This window comes from Ipomoea triloba, chromosome 4 (assembly GCF_003576645.1).
Source record: "Ipomoea triloba cultivar NCNSP0323 chromosome 4, ASM357664v1".
NCBI classification, from domain to species: Eukaryota; Viridiplantae; Streptophyta; class Magnoliopsida; order Solanales; family Convolvulaceae; genus Ipomoea; species Ipomoea triloba.
The window spans coordinates 34759639-34772760 of record NC_044919.1 but is presented as its reverse complement, the minus strand read 5'-3'; the positions used below and the strand labels follow the sequence as shown (position 1 = coordinate 34772760).

The window sequence follows — 13122 nt, the reverse complement described above, 5'->3', positions numbered from 1 at the left end:
ATTGACCTATTCTGTCTTCCTCAATCATACTCATCACTCTTGTCGGTGGTTTCCTAAAATCTCTCCAAGTTGCCGCCCTAGCTAGGTTACTTAGTGCCAAGTACTTCCCTAAATCCTTCTTGTAAGCACCGGTACCCTGATTTCGTGGAGTAACAACCTCTCAGGCCTGCTTTTCAATACCAAACTAACGTCTTCAAGATCACACTTGAAAGGAATTTTCACAAGCTCGTTAAGATCTATGTCTTCCATAATGTTGCTCAGCAGTTCCAAGTTCCAACCCTCCCCGTTATGAAGGAAAAGCGAATCTATAGTGGCATTGCGCCATTGCGGTTGGGAGCAAAAGAGATGTGAGGGTTGGTGTCATCTAATAGCCATGGTGAATTCCAAATTGATGTTCCCCTGCCATTACCAATTCTCTTTCTCAGTCCTGTGTTTAAAAGGTCATTTCCTGTCAAGATACTTCTACATACGTAGCTAGGGAAACTTCCTAAGTTGGCTTTGAGGAATGAAGGAGGATTTAGGATGTTTGCACTAAGTAACCTAGCTACTAGGCTAGTCGGGGAAGTAATCCGCCTCTAGTCTTGTTTGGCTAGCAAGGCTATGTTTAAAAAAGAAAAAAGGCCATTGTCCATGCATTAAATATGAAATTTTAATGTATATATATGTGTGTACTATATATTGTTATATATTTATTTATTTTTATTTTTATTAATTTTTATTTTGATTCCAATTTTTATTTACTACTAATCGAAATGGCTCATTCTACTCAAACTCTTACTATCACCAAGTATTTGATTCTCATTATCATTCTGATTCCAATGTTTGAACCAAACATGCCCTTAAATTTTATATCTAAATGGTGTTAATTTATATGTGACGATAATAGGGCTTATAGCCGAGTACATTAGCCTTAACACATTCAAAGGGAACCACATGCAAGTTGCTTACATTTGATTGGATAATTACTAGCTAGGTCATGGACTCATGGGGCAATTCACATGAATTTTCATTTCTGTTTCTTTTTAAAAGCTGCATATGAAAAGATGAGTACTGGAGACGTTTTATATCGGCATATTTTTTATGGCCAAAACAAATGTGTAAAAATAATTTTTCTTCATGTTTGATAGTAAAAAACATTTAAATTAGAGAAGCTTCTTTTTTTTTTTTTTTTTTTTTTTTTTTTTTTTTTTTTTTTAAAAGCCAAAACCAAACCAAATATTATTAATTAAACTATGGAGATAGAGCTTTTTATATCAATTAAAAGTTTAAATTTGTATTTCAAAAAAGGTGACCTAGATAATCACGAGTTTGGTTCTAGCTTGTCAATATAAGCTCATTAGTTTTTTTTTTCTAATACTACTGACTTTACAATATATGCCGTATCTGTTCATAACTACTTTCTCAATATAAGCTCTTTAGTTGATTCTTAACTTATGTTTATTTAGGTGTTAGTTCCATAACTCCCTTAGTTGACTAAACTTGTATTTCTTTAATTTTTAGGAAAAATGACATTTTTCATTCTTTTAAGGTATAGAATAATTGTAGAATTCGTCTCTTGTTTGTTGGTGTTGCTCACTTCTCATCCATAAGTTATAACTAATATTGTAAATTTCGTCATTTTTCTAACAAGTCGTGCTCAATTCTCATTCATAAGCTATAACTGACAACGTTACAATTTCGTATCTAATGTTTTGTTAGAAAATTAAAAGGATAAAATTTGCAATGTCAGATATACTATAGACACTACGAGAAATGAGCACGACCAACAAGTTGGGACAAAACCTACAATTACCCTATACTTAGGTATGAAAAGTGCAATTTTTCCATTCTTTTTATATACCAATTCAAGTATTTTTATACTCAAGACAAAGAGAGTAGCATTTAAACATCTGAGTTTAGTCAAAGTTACCAGGCCAATGGCTTGAGATTAAGCTTTCCGGTGAGTCAAAGTTAACTTGACAATGAATAGTAAGTATGTATGACACATAAAATGAGACTGATGGAGGGTGAATTATGATTCACGATATAATGAGCAAGAGGGAGGTGGAGTGCAGCTAAACGAAAACAAAAAGAGTTAATTTTATTGCCTAAAAAATGCAGGCAGATAGTACATCATAGGGCGAGGCCTCTGAATTGATGTTTCCATTATCATCATAATATAAATGGCATTATATAGTGTATGTGGGTATGAGACGCCGTAGCAGCTAGCGGGCGGGTAGTGAAGACAGCACGTTGAAATTTGGTGGCGTGAGTGCATCAATTCTGAGTGCGAAAGGTAATAAGAGCTGAATTTGTATGGACACACACTCACTTTGTGCACTATGTATGTATCAAACAAATAATGTATCATCATTGCGGTTTTCTACCATCACCTTTCATCTCCTTTTAATGGGTACTGAAATTTGGACACCACTACCTTTTGTCTCTTTGCCCAATTTACACCACTAACTTTCATTCATAAACCATAAAAGTCTTCTTATAATTGAATCACTAGCTGATGGGTTACGCGTATTTGAAAATGGTGAGTATATAGTCACTTACTTTGGGTTTATTAGTTTTTATCACGGATAGATATTGAATCCAGTGATTTGTGATTGTGTTTTGGTATTATTTTTTCCTGGATCCATATGAGGGGATTGAAGACTTGAAAATCAAACTTATTTATACTTGCCTCTAAGCAAAATAAATAAATAAACTCGTGGTTTCAAAAAAAAAAAATAAACTCGTTATAAATTAAATTTGGAAATGTCTTAACATTGATTTACCGAATTCAAAGCAATAAATTGTGGCGAATCTAACTTGCAAAGTAAACTTTTATCTTAATAATTCCATAGCTTAATGATTAAGATTTAAGAGTGAGATAAATCAAATTTAATCAGACTCGTTTACATATTTATGTGGGTGATGAAGCATGTGAAGAATAATAATTCCACCAACTTCACCAATGATTTGTTAGGTGGAGTGATTTTTAGGGATTGACATTTGACAATCAACAAAAAAAAATAAAAAAATAAAAATAAATAAGGGCATCTCCTATAGCGTATATTTCCATTTTGAAGTCAGCCTCCTACCCCAATCAACAACAACCAACAACAACAACAACAACAATAACTACAACAACAACAACATCAACTATTATGTAATATAATGACACATATGTTATCATTTCAAATGAGTAGTCACAAACAATCACATATTTATAACTTGTATATTAGGTATACTAGTTAAATCATGGACCCTAGTCCACAATATAATTTGTCTATTATGTCGGTAAATTATGCGATGGACTAATGTATATCTTGTATGGATCCTAGTTCAAAATAATCTTCAGATTATGTGTCTGTAGTTGACATATTTTGTACCCTGCAATTAACAATTTATATGCCTATAAATAAATTGAAGTCACATAGCATGTTAACCACAGGCAAATAACATGGTAATTACAGACACATAATTTATTAATTGCAGACACATATTATGTGAACTTCAGACACATAATTTATTGTTAAAATATTATATACCTGTAGTTAACATATTATGTGTCTGTAGTTACCATGTTATGTGTCTGTGGTTAACATATTATGTAACTTCAATTTATTTACAGACATATAAACTATTAGGCAACTTATGCTATGGACTCGAGTCTACCTTGCAAGGTGGACCCATGTCCAAAACGCGCATATGGAATAATGATGAATATAGAGTTCAAAAATTGTAAATATAGAGTTATAAAATTGTGAATATAGAATTCTGTAATTGTGAATATAAAGTTCAAAAATTGTGAATATAGAGTTCTGCAATTTTGTATATTGAAATTTAAAATTGTGAATATAGAGTTCAAAAATTATGAATATAGATTATAGAGGAACGAATTCTGATGACAAATGACAAGGAAGAAAATTATTATTTTTTTTTAAATTCAGACGACGTCGTTTTGGACCACAGTCCACCTTGCAAGGTGGATCCGTGTCTATGACATAACAACTGAAATTATTAACTGTAGGTACAGAATATGTGACACATAATTTTAGAACTGGGTCCACAATGTAAGATGGACCTGGTCCATGGTATAACAAGTGTATTATGTATTTGTGGGTCATTTACTTAGCCCAGTTTAAGACGAAAACCCAATACACAAACTCGGCCCAAATAAACCGAAACCGCCAAACTAATGCCAACAAGCGAGCCCAACTCAATTCCCCGCCAATTTAAAAATAAAATAAAAATATGGAAAATAGTAAATTCCCATTCCCAATTGACCTAGAACAAGGCGTGTTTACTGTTATATATACTCCGATAGTCCGATCCATGTTCGCAGAATTGTAGGTTGATACTTGAATACTTGATAGTGCCAAACATAACGCTTTGTCTCAAGATGTCAGTAGAAGAGGAGGAGAACGCCGCGGAGCTTAAAATCGGAGATGGTTTGTACATAACCCTAAGATTAATAAATTGTTTTGTTATATTTTCTCTGGAGATCTATGACACTGATGTTAAAGATTCGATGTTTCTCTTCCAAAAATGAATGATTCTGAAGTTTAAGGATTAAAAGTGAAACCTGAGGCTCTTTTTAATATTGTTTGTTTATGAATTTAAGAATCAAACTCTCATAGATTTTGGTATTACTGTCAAGGGTTGCAGGTTGTTCCCTGTAGTTTCTCTTTTTCGAATTGGAGTGGCTGATTCTTTTGTTTTGATGTATGCCTGAAATGATTTAGGGTGTGTTTGGTTCTTGGCTATCAAATACTTGGAATGGTAATGGGTTTTGGTGAAAGGATTTTGCATGTTTGGTAGTAGTGCGGAATGGGAATGATTATTAATAGTTGGCAAAGAAAAGATGAGAGGAAAATGAAACCTTATTTCATTAGGGTATAGGTTTTCAATTAATGGGATATTCCAAACCCATTATTCTAAAAATCTATCAACCATCACTTTTATACATGTACCTTATGCCTAAACCACCAACCAAACACACCCTTAAATTCAATTCTAATTTCTCAAAATTAAAGGAAACTTGTAGCGAATAGTAGTTTGGTAGGATTGATTTCTGGAGTTTATGTTCTTAAGAATATAGGGTTAGTGTAGAATTTGTATTGATATGTTTGTATCTGTTTCCGTGGTTTCAGAATTTCTCAAGGCAAAGTGTCTGATGAACTGTGAGGTTTCTTTGATTCTTGAACACAAGTATGAGCAGATTCAGCAGATGTCTGAGGATCCAACAAATCAAGTTTCCCAGTAAGTGCTGTTATCATATTCAGTGGCTGTTGATAAATGTTAAGAGTACAATATTGAAAAATATGAGAGAAATATATGGGCGTGGTTTGGCCTGTGTGCATTATAGCCCAATTGAGTAATATTAGCCCAATCTGAGATTATAACATGGTATTAGAGCTTCTTTGGTTCACTTTGTGTTCACCCTGGTTGTCCATTCAAGGGAAGTGTTAAGAGTCCTACATTGAAAAATAAGAGAGAAACATATGAATTTATAAGGTCAGGTTAGACTAGCTAATTTATTGGATTCAGTCGTTTGGTGTAGTTTGGCCTATGTGTGCATTATAGCCCAGTTAAGGGACATTGACCCAAACTTAGATTATAACATTAAATAATGAGCTTTTTGTAGCATTCAGATTCTTGCGCTGATGTTATTTTGGTGCTATTGTTAAATATAATGTTGTTTGTATATCCTAATTGTCTCATTATGGCTTGCTTTTTCTCTTTCAGAGTGTTTGAGAAGTCACTTCAATACGTGAAGCGTTTCAGCCGGTACAAGAACCCTGATGCTGTCAGACAAGTTCGAGAAATCCTGAGTAGATATCAGCTTGCTGAATTCGAGCTTTGTGTTCTGGGAAACCTTTGCCCAGAAACCGTTGAGGAAGCGATTGCCATGGTCCCGTCCATTAAGAACAGAGGGCGTTCACTGGACGATGAGGCAATTGAGAAGATGCTAAATGACCTGTCATTGATAAAGAAATTTGAGTAGAGCACCTTCTCCATTTGTTCAGTTGGTTTGCCATATTTAGACTGTACCTCTCATTTTAAATGTTCATTGTGTATGGTTTCACAGTATTTTATTGCAATTACCTTTATGAATGTTATGTTCTTAGTAGCTTATTAAGCTAATTAGTTCAGTAAATAGTACTGCATTTAGGAGAAAAAATTAAGATTCAAAAGTGGGCAGATTCTTTCTGTGCACCAGCATTTGACTCTATTTATTGAGTTATTGTGATTTACGTTCTCTCACATAATCTGTTGAGCTGGGGCATGGATCAATTAATCGATATAAAAATAATAAGTAATAAATAAGCAAGGAATATAAATAATTAAAAAAAAAAAAAGAATGAAATGCAGATGAATAGATCAAATGTTAATAAGAATGCAATTGATTTGATTAATGTGTAAGTGTAACACCGAAAAAGGGGAGAGATTAATGAAGCAAATGTGTCTAATTCAGAGTTTGAAGGAACCATCCATTCAGAACAGACCATTTGAATCAGAAGAAAATAAGATACATTCATATATAAATTTAAACATATGGAGCAAATTACATATCTAAATTGTTATATATACTGGTCCAAAGCATATGAAGAGCTCCATCCTCATATATCGACTTTGGAAGCTACAATCAGCAACGCATTTGTTCGAGGCTACGAAACAGATGGAAGGAAAATACTGCCAATGCGGTTTTTTCACAGCGCTTATCCATCTGAAACCAAAGAAAAAATCTGATGACAAAACGATGATTGGCGTTATAGTTATCGGGAGGGTCTCATAACAAAAGAGGGAAAGCAAGTAAAACCTAGAGAACTACCAAAATGGCCAATTATGAATTACCTTTAGGAGAAAAGGTCGTAACTTTAATACACCACTTGATCAAAATTCAGTGGGAAGAGCTTGTAGCGCAAGGAGTTTGACTGTTACCCTCGCTCAACGAATGGTTACCATCAATCTCCGAGATTTGCGGCTCAGAGCGATCTGCTAGCAAATGCGGCAAATCTTCCTCCAACCTATTCGATAAAGGAGAAACGGGAGTCCTACTAGTCTCCCTAGTTTCGGGATGCTCCATGAGGCGTGATACAGTGGCAAGATCTGAACTGACCTCATTCTGAGCTTCTGAACCATCGTGATCTTGCATAGAATTATTTCGAGAGAAAAATCTCTCCTTCCAACCTCTTGTGCTCTTGGTGATCGACTCTTTGTATCTTAAAAGGAAACAACCGTCAATTTTCACAACTCGGAAATCATGAAAACAGAAGCTAACATAAAATGCTTTGTGTAGCCATACCTCGTTGACATTGCACTAAGTCGTGATTTTATAGATTCTGAGAAAGACTGAAAATCAGACGGTCCAGCTCTATTTTGATTGTGAGGAGAAGACTGAGAAGGAGAACCCCTATAAAGGTCAAATACAATAAATTTAAACAATAAGCTCAAGAAAACGGAATGAACTATGAGTAACTGCACTAAGACACAAGCAAGCAACAAGAAAATGAGGATCAATTTTCTAACCCAACTACTACCAACTAACAACTTGTCTATTACTTCTCAGTCCCATTTTATGTGTCTGGTTCGGTTAATGAGGCTTGACTGAAGTTATTTTTAATTCAATTTTTCACAATATTAAGTTTAGTATTAGTATATAAATTTGATATATTTAGAAAATAAATTAAAAGTACTATTAAACACAACAAATCAAATTTAAAAATAATAAAGAAAATAAGCCCAAAAAAAAGAGTTGGTTTGATCAGTGAATAGTAAACATGACAAGTAAAATGAGACAAAGGGAGTAACATTAATCAAAGATACCGGTTATTATTTGATGAAGTTCCAAGTTGACCAACACCAGCGCTTAATCCCGCTCCAGAGATAGAATCAGTTTGGGCAGAAGACGGTAGTGCAACGAATTGCCCCGAGCCTTCACCAACCACAACCAGAGGAGTAGAGCCACTAACCGGGACTGGAGATGCGGGTTCACCTCCAGTCCTCTGAGTAGAGAAGGCAGGGACCGTAGGAGACGGGTTTGGATTCGTTGAGAACACGAGAAAATGAGGATGACCTTGAGACGATGCCCTACCCCTCTGACCTCCTCTCCTAGCAAGGTGCCGTGCCCTGCCCATAGCAGCAGCAGCAGCTAAGTGTTGAATAATGCGCTCTTCCAGCTCAGAATCAGTTGAGCTAACCGGTAACTGAAACAGGGAATATGCCAAATGATTGTCAATCAATATAGGAAATATTGTGCAAGCAGGAACGTCTCTAAATGCAAATAGAATAATAATAATAATAATAGTACAAACATGCTGCAATTCAAAATCCCCCAAGGTTGGGTGACGAAAAATTGTGGTGTTTCTTGGGGGGTTCATCCTCATATTCCTCTCATGTTCTACTGCATCAAACAGTTCCTGGCTGAAAGCATAACATTGTCAGCATATCAAAGGAAGAACCAAGAAGAAATTTGATACTTCGATTTAAAAAAAAAAAAAAAAAAAAAAAAAAAAAAGTTCAATGGTCTTAGAAACAGAAGAGAAACCTGTTGGGGTCTTTCAAACTAAGAGACTGCCAACACATAGGGCACTGTGAGCTTCTCTGGCCCCTGCAAAACAAAATTGTAAACCACTCAAAACTCTACGAGTCTAAGGCACTCGTGATGAAATTATACTCTTGGTTAGTCAAATAATTTCAAACAAATATTTTCATTACTTGTAAAGGAAATATGCTACTATACAAGTATAAAAAACCAAGAAACAAGTATAGATGCAGCAGGTTATTAAAACAAGACAATCGAGTTCTAGGGCATAAACAAATCATACCATTCAAGGATGCACTGCAGGTGAAATTCATGCTTGCAAACCGTAACCTGCATATAGAAAGGCACCATTGCTAATGAGAGCAGACCAATTTCAATCCACAATAACTGACAACGAGAAAATTAATACATACAGATGATGGATCATTGTCAGAAAACGCTTCAAGGCATATGCTGCAAGCATCATCACAAGCATCCTGAACTCCACCTTCCACAAACGCTGCGGCTGAAGTCAAATGGCTCTCAGAAACCTTTCCTCCCTCCATCTATCAGAAGATTAATTAAACCTTCAAAATTGAACTTCTAAATTAAAATTGGCATCAAGGATTTTTAAATTGGCAATCATAGTTCAAAGTAAAGATATGAAATGAAACTTAAATAACATTAATTTCCCAAGTATAGAAGCATCCAATGTATGAGATTACTTCCTAAATAAAAAAAATTCAACCTTGCATCACAAATCCATAACAAAAAGCTATGCTTTTCACCAATATAAGCCAATAATCGAGAATCAAAATGCAACAGAAAGCCATAGCATTAAAAATTAACAATTCTTACTAAACTAAATGTTGCCAATGAATGAAGATATTCTAAATTCAGAATCAAAACTCATAGATGGCACTAAATTAATGTACTTTAAACCCAAAAATCAAATAAAAATTGCTACTGAATCAAGCCAATCCAAACTCAGAAAATTAAACCCACATCAAGAGTCTCAGAAACAAATACCCAGACACTTAACAATTGGGCAGGGAAGCTGGAAAAGGAGATACTGCAGACTGCAGTTCTGAAATTAACAAAACATAACAAAAATCCAGACCACCCATACAGTAAAACTATATAAGAAAAAGAAAAAAACGAACCTTTATCTAATGGTGCAGATCAAAAGCAACGAGAAAGGAGAGGACGATCAGAAAAACGTTTATTAGGGTAGAGAGAGCAAGATTGAGAATGGGAGAAGAGGGAGTTAAAGGGGTAAAAGAAGGAAGAATGAGAAACTGATAATTGGGAAGAGTATATGGAGTTCTCTTTTTGTTGTTTTTGAGGGTTTCTTTGAACTTTATTGGATCTTTTACTTTTTTGGCGGTGGCGATGACTGAAAGCACACAGCTTTTGTTGCAACAAAGGAGGAATGGAGGGAGGGAAGGAACACCATAGCTGGGTCTTCCTCTCGGTGCACTCGAGACACGTGGCCAATTCAATTATTGATATTCTCCCACTTTCCTTTTTTACTTTTATTCCTTCCCTTATTTTCAATATTAAAAAATAAAATAAAATTGCAAGCAGTTCAGTTAATCACATGAGTGAAATTCGAAAAAAAAAAATTAAGATCGAATCTCATTAACGACAGTAAAGATGGTTCCCTATGCGCAATAATCAAGTGCTCTGTCAAAATTGTCTCATTTTCAGTGCAATTTTTATGATATATGTTTTTTATCCATGAATTCTCTTAAAAGTCTAAAAGTAATATTTGTTATGAAAAATATTATTCACTCCTATAAATACCACTCACAAACTCGCATGTGTCAAGTTTTAGTAGGCTTGTTTTTTCTTTTTTTTTTTTTTTTCTTTTCTATTTTAAATATCGTCATATTAAAACTTACCACATCTAAAGAGTGACAAGTTTGTGAGTGGTAATGTAAGTGCATCTAGAATTTACTTTGCACATATATTAGTAAACTTCATTATTTATCTGGAATTTATTTTGCATTTCTAATTAATTTGTTAATCCATTCAAAAATGTTCAGCCCGACTCTGAGTTGTTCTTGATAGAAAATCTGATAAGAGTACCAAACTACCAATAGAATTTGATTTGTTGGAGGTTCAGAAGTCACAAGGTCAAACAAAATTTTCTATGACAATTTTCGAGTTAATTCCATTTTTGGTCCTAGATTTATAGGTGGCGTTCCACTTTTAGTCCTCTTTTATCAAAACATCTACATTTGGTCCTAGTATTATTGTGGCATGACCATTTTTGGTCCTCCGTCAACAAAATTGTTGAAATGTCGTTAAATACAATGATTTTTCAATCATTTTTATACAAAGTAAGTTGACCCCGCTATATTTGTATGTTTATTTTTTTGAAAAAATCTGTAATTGAAGACCGAAATACCTTTGTATTTAACGACATTTCAACAATTTTGTTGACGGAGGACCAAAAATAGTCATACCACAATAATACTAGGATCAAATGTGGATGTTTTGATAAAAGAGGACTAAAAGTGGAATGTCACCTATAAATCTAGGACCAAAAATGGAATTAACTCGACAATTATCCAACAGAATCTTGAAAATATTATACTATTTATAAGGTGATCATGCGGAAATGGATATGAATTCCTGGGCTTTGTTTATCCTTGTAATATCTTATTTTTAAAAATATATCATATTGTTCTATCATAATACTCACAATTCACTTATTATATATTAAGGATGTCAATTATACTCGTATTTGACAGAAAATCAATTCTCATCCCGTCAAGAACAGAGATGGAGATAAAAGATAGGAGAACGAAAGCGGGTCATATATATAAAGTAATATATAAGAGCCATCTTTCCCATGTGTCTATGAGAACTCATCTCATCCTTTTATCTAATTTGGATGGATGTTAGTGACTTATTAAGTTTTTTTTAGTAATATTACAATGTAGTATATGTTCATAGCTACTTTCGCATGATTTTAGGACTAGTATTTTAGTTAGACGGGAATTCTTTATTTGATTGTGAACTCTTCCCTTTTATTTGTTGCCACTTACGCTTTGTTGGTTTCTCTTCATAGTTGTTTGTGAATTTTAAATGCAACCAATAATATGTCAAAGTTAACGTTTGATCAGTATATGTGAATATACATTTGGGGTGAGGTGTGCATTTCAGTGTCATCTTGTGTGCGTAAGTGGTTTTGTGGTGTGCAACAGAGTGTGTAGCAGAATGTGTGTAGCAACGTGTTTTTACGTGTGTGTTTTTTTTAATGGCTGGGGTGGTATGTGCATTCTGAGTTGGTTGTTTGTGCATTTTAAATGTAACCAATAGTATATGTTAAATTCAACGTTTGATCAGTATATGTGAGTATACATTTGGGGTGAGGTGTGCATTTTAGTGCCGTATTGTGTGCGTAGACGGTTTTGTGGTGTGAATAAGAGTGTGTAGCATAATGTGTGTAGCATAGTGCTTTTACGTGTGCGTATCTTCTTCTTCTTCTTCTTCTTTTTAATGGTAGGAGATGGTCTATGCATTATGGGTTGGATTTATGTGCATTTTAAATGCAACCAATATTATATGTTAAATTTAACGTTTGGTCATCAGTATATGCGAATATACGTTGGGGGTGAGGTGTGCATTTCCGTTTCGTCTTGTGTGCATAGATAGTTTTGTGGCGTTCATCAGCATGTGTAGCGGAATGTGTGCAACCGAGTGAGTTTACATGTGCTTATCTTTTTTTTTTTTTTTTCTTTTTTTAAAGGCAATGGATGGTCTATGCATTATGGGTTGGATTTATGTGTGTTTTAGAATTAAGCATTAGTCTCCTAACTAAATTGCCCTCCTCATGTAGATGTCTTATTTTTTCCCATCACATACGCGAAAAATTAATTCTTAAGTACTCATTGGAATATGGTTCTCAATGGATTATTACCTCTATTAAACTAATAAACGAAAATGAAACATTTAAAAAATTAAATATATTGATCCATAAAACACAACTCATTAACTATTGAAAATAATAGATAATCCACCAAACAAGACACATTCTATAGGTATCTGTCACCAATTCACCATGACCTTCCAGCTACGACTTTTTGCGTAAAACGTCAACGAAATGGATAGCTCATATACTAGAGAGCCCAACTCCAATTTCTAAATAACCTTTTAGCAAGGCCCAAAACTTTGTTCATCAGGCTACTTAAATGGGCAATTTATATCATGGACCAGTATTGTGGATCTTTGATCAAAACGACGAGGTACAAAATTCATATTCGTAAGATACAGAATTTCATAACACAAGATACAAAAAATCACAGCAGAAGACACATACACATATTATATATTTATTTATTTTCAAATTTGATTTAGGTACAAAAGTTTACAACACAAGACACGTGAATTCATAACATAAAACATAAATACTAATTTGTTTTATGTGCATAATTCATACTCTTAAGATACATAATTTTATAACACAAGAAATAAAATTCACAACATAAAACGCATACACATGCACCAAGGTCCATATTGCATTATAAGCCCTGGTCCACAGTATAAGGATGGACTTAAATGGGGTTCATCAAGCCCAAGACCTTATAGTTATTAATTGACATAAGTGTGAA

The 13122-nt window shown here is 34.1% G+C and overlaps 2 protein-coding genes across 4 annotated transcripts; one reads left to right on the top strand and one right to left on the bottom strand.

Annotated features, from left to right (window-relative positions):
* The first annotated feature begins 4272 nt into the window (after positions 1 to 4272).
* Positions 4273 to 6208, top strand: LOC116016724 (DNA-directed RNA polymerase II subunit 4). Its single transcript, XM_031257103.1, has 3 exons — positions 4273 to 4424; positions 5127 to 5235; positions 5722 to 6208. The coding sequence occupies exons 1-3, from the start codon at positions 4376 to 4378 to the stop codon at positions 5978 to 5980; spliced, it is 417 nt and encodes a 138-aa protein (XP_031112963.1). The 5' UTR covers positions 4273 to 4375; the 3' UTR covers positions 5981 to 6208.
* A 145-nt stretch (positions 6209 to 6353) lies between these two features.
* On the bottom strand, positions 6354 to 9967 carry LOC116016723 (E3 ubiquitin-protein ligase RHF2A-like). 3 transcript variants are annotated; one of them, XM_031257101.1, is made up of 9 exons: positions 9664 to 9967; positions 8935 to 9087; positions 8805 to 8851; positions 8525 to 8587; positions 8292 to 8400; positions 7804 to 8183; positions 7283 to 7390; positions 6832 to 7199; positions 6354 to 6722 (listed from the first exon to the last, which is right to left on the bottom strand). In XM_031257101.1, exons 2-8 carry the CDS (start codon positions 9064 to 9066, stop codon positions 6878 to 6880), a joined length of 1161 nt encoding a protein of 386 aa, XP_031112961.1. In that variant the 5' UTR covers positions 9067 to 9087; positions 9664 to 9967; the 3' UTR covers positions 6354 to 6722; positions 6832 to 6877. The 3 variants fall into 3 exon arrangements, with proteins under 3 accessions (XP_031112961.1, XP_031112962.1, XP_031112960.1); XM_031257102.1 differs by having other exon boundaries at positions 6354 to 6703; positions 8935 to 9066; XM_031257100.1 differs by having other exon boundaries at positions 6354 to 6703; positions 9664 to 9965.
* Between the last annotated feature and the right edge of the window lie 3155 nt (positions 9968 to 13122).

Excerpts from the sequence above, each read along its gene's own strand:
- LOC116016724 (XM_031257103.1), top strand. The coding sequence starts at position 4,376 with ATGTCAGTAGAAGAGGAGGAGAACGCCGCGGAGCTTAAAATCGGAGAT. Across the intron at positions 4,425-5,126 it reads GGAGCTTAAAATCGGAGATG|AATTTCTCAAGGCAAAGTGT; the intron begins GTTTGTACATAA and ends CCGTGGTTTCAG. Across the intron at positions 5,236-5,721 it reads CCAACAAATCAAGTTTCCCA|AGTGTTTGAGAAGTCACTTC; the intron begins GTAAGTGCTGTT and ends TTTCTCTTTCAG.
- LOC116016723 (XM_031257101.1), bottom strand. The coding sequence starts at position 9,066 with ATGGAGGGAGGAAAGGTTTCTGAGAGCCATTTGACTTCAGCCGCAGCG. Across the intron at positions 8,401-8,524 it reads AGTTTGAAAGACCCCAACAG|CCAGGAACTGTTTGATGCAG; the intron begins GTTTCTCTTCTG and ends TTATGCTTTCAG. Across the intron at positions 7,391-7,803 it reads ACTTCATCAAATAATAACCG|GGGTTCTCCTTCTCAGTCTT; the intron begins GTATCTTTGATT and ends TGACCTTTATAG.